This window comes from Phocoena phocoena, chromosome 2 (genome assembly GCF_963924675.1).
Source record: "Phocoena phocoena chromosome 2, mPhoPho1.1, whole genome shotgun sequence".
In the NCBI taxonomy this organism is placed as follows: Eukaryota; Metazoa; Chordata; class Mammalia; order Artiodactyla; family Phocoenidae; genus Phocoena; species Phocoena phocoena.
This window is the reverse complement of record NC_089220.1, coordinates 86,319,993-86,330,190: the sequence shown is the minus strand read 5'-3', so window position 1 is coordinate 86,330,190 and position 10,198 is coordinate 86,319,993. Positions and strand designations below refer to the sequence as shown.

Genomic DNA, 10,198 nt, shown 5'->3' with positions numbered 1-10,198 from the left:
TCTGCCCAAGAATGAGGAAGAAGGTGGTCTTCCCCTCCCAATTTTCTTTTGTTTATAAAAATGAAGCCCTCTCAGTCCTGGGGCAGAGCCTTCTCCCCTGCCCGCTTGCATTTCTTACAAGCATTCCATGCTAATAAACTCACTCTTTGGGAATTCCCTGGCAGTCCAGTGGTTAGGACTCGGCGCTTCCACTGCACGGGGCTCAGGTTTGATCCCTGGTGGGGGAATTAAGATCCCACACGCCGTGCAGGCGCAGCCTAAAAATAAAAAAATAAACTCACTCTTTGCCTGCCACTTTCCCTCTCAATGAATTCTTTCTGCGCCAAGACAAAAGTACCTGAGTTTCAGTAAGTTCTGACGCCATGAGAGCGGTTTCAATTAAAAGACAGCGGGAACTACTGAGCCCGTGCGCCACAACTACTGAAGCCTAGAGCCCGTGCTCCACAACAAGAGAAGCCACCGCAATGAGAAGCCCGCGCACCGCAACGAAGAGTAGCCCCGGCTCACTGCAACTAGACACAGCCCACGCACAGCAACAAAGACACAATGCAGCCAAAAATTAAAAAAAAATTTTTTTAAAAAGACAGTGGAAAAAAAAAAAAAAAAAAAAAAGACAGTGGGTTCGAGTCCCTCCTAAGTCAGGGATCATGGGTTCAAGTCCCAATCTGAGGTGCAGGTGGGTTCGAGCCCCAGCCCGTGGGTTTGAGTCCCACCCGAGAAGGAGTGCAGTTTCACACCTAGCACAGTGCCCAGCATTTTGTAGGTGATAAATAAATCCTAATTTCCCTTTACCTCTGAAGGTGGCTTATAAATTAAGACAAAATTCCAAGTGAAATTTAGTGATTTTCAAAGTATGGTCCTCAGATATTAATGATGATGACATTGATAAGAATAGCAGTTTCCATTCAGAGCCTACCAGTTAAGTGGCAAACACTTTTAATAATATTATCTATAATCCTCCCCATAAGCTTGCAAAATAAATATTTTCACCACATTAAAAATCACTAAATTGATACTGAGAGGGTTAAATAAGTTACCAAGATATTAAAATGGGCAATTAAGAAAATAGTTTGTAGAGATCTAGACAGAGCCATATAAATCCACAGAAAGGCTAACCCAGTATGAGATAAATTTCAACAGAATTTCAATAAAATGCCGTAGTAAGTGCTTAATAGTAACAAATGAAAAAAGATAGACTATTTAATCAATGTTTAATATCTCTACTGAAGTACATAAGAGATGTCAGTAACACAGAAAAACATACCTTGACATAGTAAATTTGTCATAAATTGACAAAAGTAAATGTTAATCAAAATATTCCCAAAATTATTCCTTAGAAATTGATTTTTAAAGTTCATGTGGAAGACTTAACTTGTAAAATTATTCAGAAAAAAATCTGAAGCTCAGAAGAATACCCAATATGGGTGAAGGTGAGAGTCAAAGTTCTGGTGGAGCAGAACTTGGTATGATATTTTTGGAAGGTACTTTGGCAACACACACACACACACACAAACCCACATACTTTTTGACCCAATAATTATACTTTTAGGAATTTATCCTGCATCTTATAGGATACGTACAAATACACTTCTTGTAGCATTATTTATAATAGCAAAAAATTGGAAACAACCTACATGTCCATCAGTAGGGTACCGGTTAAATTAATTGTATACCCATCCAACTGAATATCTACGACTATATGGAAAGACTTCTATAATATAGTGTTATTTCCAAAAAGTAAGTTGCAAAAAAACATTGTTCACAAAGATGACCTTTATAAACAAAGCATGTGTGTATACACACACACACTCTTATTTATATATATCTTTATTCCTAAAATAGGTATGAAAGGATACATAGAAAACTGTTCGCACTAGAAAGTGGGTTGGAAGCGGCAAAGGTCAAGGGACAGAATTTTATTTTTACTTACCTTATAAAGTTTTGTGCAATTTGAAGGTTTTACAACTTGCATGTAATACCTGATTACTTTTTGAAATAATTTTAATAAATTAAAATTTAAGTAATAAATTTAGATAATTCACTTATTACTTTTAATAAATCAATTAAAATAATTAACAAATTATTTTACAGAATTGTTCATAAAATAAATAACTTTTACAAACCTTGCAAAACAGCTTTATTAATATGAATTACGAGAGAGAAGAACTTTTACGTTTAGACAACAGAAAGACAGCCCGAAAAAGCATTTAGGACATTTTACATAGCAGGCTGTTAACAAATGTTACAGATGGCTAACTTTTCGTATAAATTTTCAATCCTACTCTAGGATCCTGACCTGATTTTGTGGCACATTTCAAACCACCCTCCAGATTGCCCCTTAACTAGTCATGAGTAAATTTACTGACCCAATAGCTACAATGTTAACCTATGGAAATTTGAAAGCCACCAAAGCAAGCATAGCTTTTACACATTTTTAAAAATTGTTTCACTGATCATTACCTAAGCTATTGCTATCAACAATTCCATGCCCTGCCAGATTCAGTCTGCCTGAGCTGGCTTTGGCATAGATCAGAAGCAGGTGGGGTGGGTGTGATGTGCCAAACGGCAACACATTAAGATAAGATCTTTCTACATTTGTACTAATATTTCATCAAGTTAGAGCAGGGCCAGAACCAGGTCTCCTGTTCTCCTGGTGCAGGGGTCCCCAACCCCCGGGCCACGGACCGGTATTGGTCCCTGGCCTGTTAGAAACCGGGCCGCACAGCAGGAGGTGAGCGGTGGGTGAGCAAGCGACGCTTCATCTGTATTTACAGCCGCTCCCCCTCGCTCGCATTACAGCCTGAGCTCCACCTCCTGTCAGCATTATGGTGAGTTGTGTAACTATTTCATTATATATTACAATGTAATAATAATAGAAATAAAGTGCACAATAAATGTAATGCGTTTGAATCATCCGAAACCATCCTGCCCCTCCACTCCTGTGGAAAAATCGTCTTCCACAAAACCGGTCCCTGGTGCCAAAAAGGTTGGGGACCACTGTCCTAGAGAACTTTTTTCCTCCCCGCCCTCCACTCCTGCCCCCAAAAGGGAACTCAGGTTAATAAAAACACTTGTTACTATTTATTAAGCACTTAGTATGAGCCAGGCATTCTGCTAAATGTCTTGGATGGTAATTTTACTTGATTCTCATAACAACCCATGAGGTATTACTGTCTCATTTTACAAAAGAAAATATAGATTTTTAACAAATAACCAGAAAACAACTGTAAGGCACCCAAATCACAAATTTTGCTCCATTCTCTTTCTTCTTGAATCATTTTTCTTGATCTGTTCTTTACCAAAAAAGAAGTATTTCTAATATATCATGTACATTTTACTAACTTGTCATATAAAAATTCATTTCTACAGCACAGTATATTTTTCAAAGTCCTACAACTTTTTTTTTCTCTTTGACCCTCAATAATCCCTGAAACACCACACAAAGCAACGCTTAATCCCCTCATTTTAGAAATGACTATCTCAAAGTCCAGCAAGCTCAGGGGAGTCCTTCTCCCATTCCAATTCCAAACTCAAGCGTTCCATAGACCCAGCTGCCTCAGGCTGAACTTTACAACTCAGTCACTACCTTTATAGAGACAACGAAAGCCTTCAGACATGAATTCCCTCTATTTCTCTCTGCTTTCCCTCACACTTAAATTTATCTTTATCTATACCCCTTCTTCCCTCGTGAATCAGAGAAAGAGGATTCATTCTCCTGTCCCCAAGACTAATTTGTGCCCAGGATCCCATTCCTTCCTATCTATTCCAAGTCATTACTCCACTAATCTTCTCACTTTTCTGTTCATCAACCTCTCTCTCTCCAGTTGCTAATTTCCCTCAGGGAACCACCAGGTAAGTACAGTACTTGCTTCCACCTTAAAAAAATAAAAATGAAAATAAACTTTCTTTTATCCCCCATTCCTCTTTAACTACTGCCCTGTCTCTTCTTTCCTTCTGAGCTAAACTTGAGCTGCCTCCATTTACTTATCTCCCATTCATTATAACATGGATTCTGCCCTTACTACTCCACAGAAATTGCTCTCCCTAAAGTCATTACGAGCTCTTAAACACCAGATCTAAATGACACAGTTCCAGTATCCAAATCCAAACTGGCTGGACTCCAAAACTCATGCCCTTCACCATTATGCTATGCTGCTTCAAGGTAACCATACTTATAGTCATCCTGATTTCCTTCTCCATCTCAGTCACCAAATCCCAATTAATAAGTTACAAATCCCGTAAATATCTCTGCAAGCGATTTCCTACGGGTGACGACTCCCAAATACTCAAATTAGAAACTCGATTATTTTAAACCTCCAAGACTCAGACCGTATCAGAGGGAAAAATCACCTCTCTTCTATGATTCCCTCTTCCACAGACATATTCAACTTTGTCCTAGAAAACAGAACTTTGAACGTGGAGGGGAATGTCATTTTACAGCTGAGAAACAAAAGGCTGAGTGGTTTACTTATTGTCAGCTTAGCACAGAGCCCGGAATACAAGGGAATCAATAGTGTACATCTGTGGGGAAACATTGATTGGGTGAGTCACAACTTCTGTAAAGGTTTCTTCATTTTGCACCTGGCCTCACTGGCTTGTTTTCAGATTTAAATGGGATCTCTTAGTAAGTACTCGTAGTTAGCATCCGAGGAGCGACCCCTTCTCCTTGCCCACCAAAGTCAGTGGTTCTAACCCTGCTTTGCCCCTACCAGACACTCAATGCAGACCCTGCCGTCCAAGGAGCTCTGGTTGTCAGTCCCCACAGACTCACCTCTTAAAGATTTTTGTCAACAGTTGAGTAAACTTATGACAGCTTAAATTTTCACTTCAGACAGGAACGCTTGTAGAAAAGTAACAACCCGCGCTTCCCTGACACAGTCCACGTGTCCACAATAAGCTGCAGCCGTCAGTCTTGCCGCCAAACCGCAGTCCCAGAGAATCAAAGAAATGTCAATCACAGCCGAACGTCAGCACCAGCTGCACCCTCCTCAATACTGATTGGCGAGGTGCGCTCTTCCCGGAAGTGACGCACACCTGTCCAAGGAAGAGGCGTCACGGAGCGGGGTGCCCGGGGGTGATTTTTCCGTACAGAGTCCGCGAGGTGGCTACTGGGAAACGAAAAGGCAACTCACCACCGGGACCGACCGTCGCTCCTGAGTTCCCTAACCATGGGCCCGCGGAGCCGCGAGCGTCGGGCCGGGGCAGTGCAGAGCACCAACGACAGCAGCGCCGTCAGCAAGACCTCTCTGGCTGCGCGCGGGTACGTGCACGACACCTTCGCCGCCTTGCTAGTTCCAGGTACCGCGCGCCGCGCGCCGCTCATCCACCGCGGCTACTACGTCCGCGCACGCGCTGTGCGGCATTGCGTGCGCGCCTTCCTGAAGGGGACGTGCGCGGTCCCCGGCGCGCCTCGCGCCCAGATCGTGTCGCTCGGCGCTGGCTCGGACTCGCTGTATTTTCGCCTCAAAACTGCGGGCCGCCTGACCCGGGCTGCCGTCTGGGAGGTCGATTTTCCGGACGTGGCACAGCGCAAAGCGCAGAGGATTCGAGATACGCCGGAACTGTGTGCGTTAACCGGGCCTTTCCAGAGCGGGGACCCCGGGTACACGTTGTGCTTTGAGAGCTCGGACTACTGCATCCTGGGCCTGGACTTGCGGCAGCTGCAGCGATTGGACCACGCCTTGGGCACCGCGGGCCTTGACGCAGCCGCACCGACTCTGCTCCTGGCTGAGGCTGTGCTGACCTACCTCGAGCCGGATGATGCCGCGGCCCTCATCGCCTGGGCCGCACAGCGTTTTTCTAATGCCCTTTTCGTCGTCTACGAGCAGATGAGGCCACGTGACGCCTTTGGCGAGTTCATGCAGCAACATTTTCGGCAGTTGAATTCTCCCCTGCATGGCCTGGATCGCTTTCCCGACGCGGAAGCCCAGCAGCAGCGCTTCCTTCAGGCCGGCTGGACCGCCTGCCGTGCCATGGACATGAATGAGTTCTATCGCTGCTTTCTTCCCGCAGAAGAACGCCGGCGCGTGGAAAATCTCGAAACTTTCGATGAGTTTGAGGAGTGGCATCTGAAGTGCGCCCACTATTTCATTCTGGCCGCTTCTCGGGGAGACGCCCTCTCCCAAACTCTGGTGTTTCCACCCTCAGAGACGTTTCCTCGGATAGATCCTCCTTCCCCTTCAGGAATTTTCCCTGCCAGTGTAGTCACTGGTGATAGCCAGGGCCCACACCTTAAGAGATATGGCCACGCCTCGGTCCTTTTGAGCCCAGGTCTTATTCTCAGTGCTGGAGGATTTGGAGAGCAGGAGGGGCGACATTGCCGAGTGAGAAAGTTTCACTTGCTCTCAAGATACTGTGACTTTGAATGGAAAGGCAACCAAATATGCAGTTGGGGGATTGGAGCTCAGTGGGATGGACGCCTTTATCACACCATGACAAGACTTTCAGATACTCAGGTTCTGGTTCTGGGAGGGAGACTGTCCCCATTAACTCCAGCCTTGGGGATTCTCCAGCTTCTTTTTTGCAAGAGTGAGGATAATAACCCTGAGGACCTAAATGTCACAGTCACAAAGGTCGGCCCAGAAGAAGATTCCACTTTGTCATGTTGGCGCCACTCAACAACAGAAGTGTCCTATGAGAATCAGAGATATTTGTTTGTGTATGGGGGCCGCAGTGTGGCCGAACCTGTACTAAGGGACTGGCATTTCCTACATGTGGGGACAATGGCTTGGGTCAGGATCCCAGTGGAGGGAGAAGTACCTGAAGGTCGGCATTCCCACAGTGCCTGCAGCTGTCAAGGGGGAGCCCTCATTGCTGGAGGTCTAGGTGCTTCTGAGGAGCCGTTGAGCTCTGTATTCTTTCTGAAACCAGTCTCTTGTGGATTCATCTGGGAATCAATAGCCATCCAGCCTCCCATTACCCCAAGGTACTCCCACACAGCTCATGTGGTCAATGGGAAGCTTTTGTTGGTTGGAGGGGTCTGGATTCATTCCTCCTCAGTTCCTGGAGTGACTGTTATTGATTTGTCTACAGGACTGAGCTTGGAGTATCAGATTGACACAACATGTGTGCCATGGCCGTTAATGTTACACAATCATACCAGCATTCTCCTTCCTGAAGAGCAACAGCTCCTGCTCCTTGGAGGTGGTGGGAACTGCTTTTCTTTTGGTACCTACTTCAACCCCTGTACAGTGACATTAGACCTTTCTTCCTTAAGTGCTAGGCAGTAAGGACTGGACTTGTGATATATTCAGGACCCACTAAAGTAGACAATAAAGCTTTCCAAAATAGTATTTGACTCTGGCTATAGATATTACCACTCCCCTGTTCCCATTCCTTTTTTTGTTTTTGTTTTTTTCTGTTCAGTGCAAAAAGAAAAAAAGTTGTTTAAACACACACCAACATTCAAAGAGATGGTACAAAAATAAAACATAAATAGGCCTATCTGAAGAGAGTGGTCATACAGTCCTAGAGTAGGAATTGGGGGCCTTTGGGTCCCTGTATCTAGTTTACTGGTCTTCCTCCCATTTTCTAATCTGAGTTTATCCATTTACTGAGTTACAATGACCTTTAGCCTAAGTCAAGTGAAACTTTTCCCAATGCCAGGTTTTGTGATTTTAGATGGGACCTTGGAAGAAGTTTCACACAGATCCTTGGTAAGAATACAAGGCTGAATATACGTGAAGGGACATGGTATTGACCTCATTCTTCATGTATGAAACCTGAAATGAACCCAGTTGCAGTTTGATTAAAGGATTGTGCCATTTAGTGCAGCAGAGAACTCTGTGATAGCTTTAATAAGACACATTCGTATGACTTCATTGACACATGGTTTTGTTCCATTTTTTTGCCACCGGTTCTATATTTATTTAGAATTATAAGTGCTAATAAACCAAATATTTGATTTCTCAGCTCATTTTGTATATGGTATGAAAATGTTTTGCTCCAGATCTACTCCACCCTTCACTATGTTCTGTGTCCCAGGAGGCCAACCTTTATGAATTGCATCAATGAGTTTACTTGTTCTCTGGTGTTTGGTGAGTTCCATCAGTCAGAGGTACCAGAGAGGGATGGTTGGACAGTGAGAGTATTCCAGGTGTTTCCCCTACCAGTCTGCAAGTTGGCATTAGCTGCATTCTTTTTTTTTTTAAATAAATTTATTTATTTTTGGCTGTGTTGGGTCTTCGTTGCTGTGCGCAGGCTTTCTCTAGTTGTGGTGCGTGGGCTTCTCACTGCAGTGGCTTCTCTTGTTGCAGAGCACAGGCTCTAGGCGCATGGGCTTCAGTAGTTGTGGCTTGCAGGCTCTAGAGCGCAGGCTCAGTAGTTGTGGTGCACGAGCTTAGTTGCTCTGCCACATGTGGGATCTTCCCAGACCAGGGCTCGAACCCGTGTCCCCTGCATTGGCAGGTGGATTCTTAACCACTGTGCCACCAGGGAAGCCCGCAGCTGCATTTTTTTCGTAAAAGCCACAGCTCCTGTCATGTAGTCTTCTATAAGGTATAGCTCTAATTCTGCATCACTCCAAAGAATTCTGTATCTTAGTTGCATTAACCATATTTTAAGTGTTCAATAGCCACATGTGACTAATGGCTACAGTATTAGACAATATAGATGTAGAACATTTCCATCATTGCAGAAACATCTGGACTCCACTGAGGTACTTCACTATCTTGACTTGGTTTCCCTTAACCCTGCTAACCCCTTTTAATTAGTATCTTCATTAAACTCTCAACTATCCCCTTTAAATGGACCATCTTTCCTGGTGAGCCTTGTGAGATCATGAAACATCTTAGGTATTCATCCTTAAAACTTGAGCCTTAATTTGTCATCTAAATTGTGAATACCTTGTGAAATTCGTGTGTCAAAAGGTAGTGGCTTTGTTGGTACTTAAGTGTACCACTTCAGTATTTCTTGTTAGTCTTCAATCCTTGAAACCTTAATAATAACTTGAGATTCTACAAGTACCTAAATTCTACAAGTACTATCAATGTTAACATCTTGATGGACTTAGTATGACCGAGAATCTTTTTTCCCTAATATTTTAATTAACAACTTTGCATATAAATGCATGAAAAAAGTGTTCAATATGAAAACCAAGTAGCAAACACAAGCCTAGTGTATGGAGAGGGCAATGTTGGCTCTGTTGGATGAAGGTTCCCAGGAGAAGACAAACTGAATAAACTGTTGTTTAACTTCAGCTTCCCTGAGACTGCACAGCCCTTTCTGGGAGAGTTACTAGTTACTGTCATGAGTCCTGGTAAACAAAGGACTTAACTATGGCTAGGCATCTGCAAGGCTATCAGTGGGCCAGGTACTAGGTTACTGGCAAGACTGTGACTGGAAGGGGAAAAGGCTGCGCTGTATTTTTTAAGTTCACCACAAGCCTACCTCCAACTTTTAGGAGCAGATCAAAGCAGAACATTAATGAAGTGAGTATTCTCAGCTATGTAGTAGTTAGTACCAGAATTCTAACCTAGAAATAACTCCAAAGCCCAGGGTATCCCTTCCATTATGTTACTTCTTAGATGGTACCATCAACCATTACTATATCATTACTTTGGGGCCATATAGAGGGGTGGGGGTGGGAGAGGGAGGCTGTCAGGAGAATGTGGATGTATGCCAGACCTAAATTACTAGCACAGTGATGCCTATTCTCTCAAGTGCTGCCCAGTATGGCACATTGTGAGTAATTGGGCTTGTTCCACATTTCTATGTGATTACCGGATTAAGCATGCCCTCCACCTCTGACCCTACACATGCATCATACTCAGTTAAAGAGTTATTCATTTCTCAAGCTCTACTCTTTAGAGCACTTAGAGTTTTGTCCTCAACATTAACTCTGTGCCTTTGGAGCAGCACTCAGAGGTGCTGGATCCCAGTTTCATAAGAGTAATCCACAGCAGTTAGAGATGTGGGCCAGATTAAGAACTGAAGTTGGACTATGTTTTTTGTTTCTCCATTTCACCTCTGAATATCTTTGTTTTAAAATTCTGGTGTGGAGCTCTGGGGTAGTTATGAGAGTTATCAACTTCTTGATTGCAGTTTCCAGCTGATCTTCATCCCTTTTTGCTCAACAATGGATCATGGTTACCCCATATCCATTGGAAATGAAATGAGTTCACTTTGCCAAAAGGCTAATCTGGGGGAGTAGGAACATGCATAAATGTGCTTGCGAGCACATGAATACAGGATTTTCCTA

The 10,198-nt window shown here is 43.7% G+C and overlaps 1 protein-coding gene across 1 annotated transcript; it reads left to right on the top strand.

Moving 5' to 3' along the window:
• The first annotated feature begins 5,168 nt into the window (after positions 1-5,168).
• LCMT2 (leucine carboxyl methyltransferase 2) lies at positions 5,169-7,286 on the top strand. The gene has a single exon (XM_065872615.1). The coding sequence runs from the start codon at positions 5,169-5,171 to the stop codon at positions 7,227-7,229; it is 2,061 nt and encodes a 686-aa protein (XP_065728687.1). The 3' UTR covers positions 7,230-7,286.
• Positions 7,287-10,198: the final 2,912 nt, after the last annotated feature.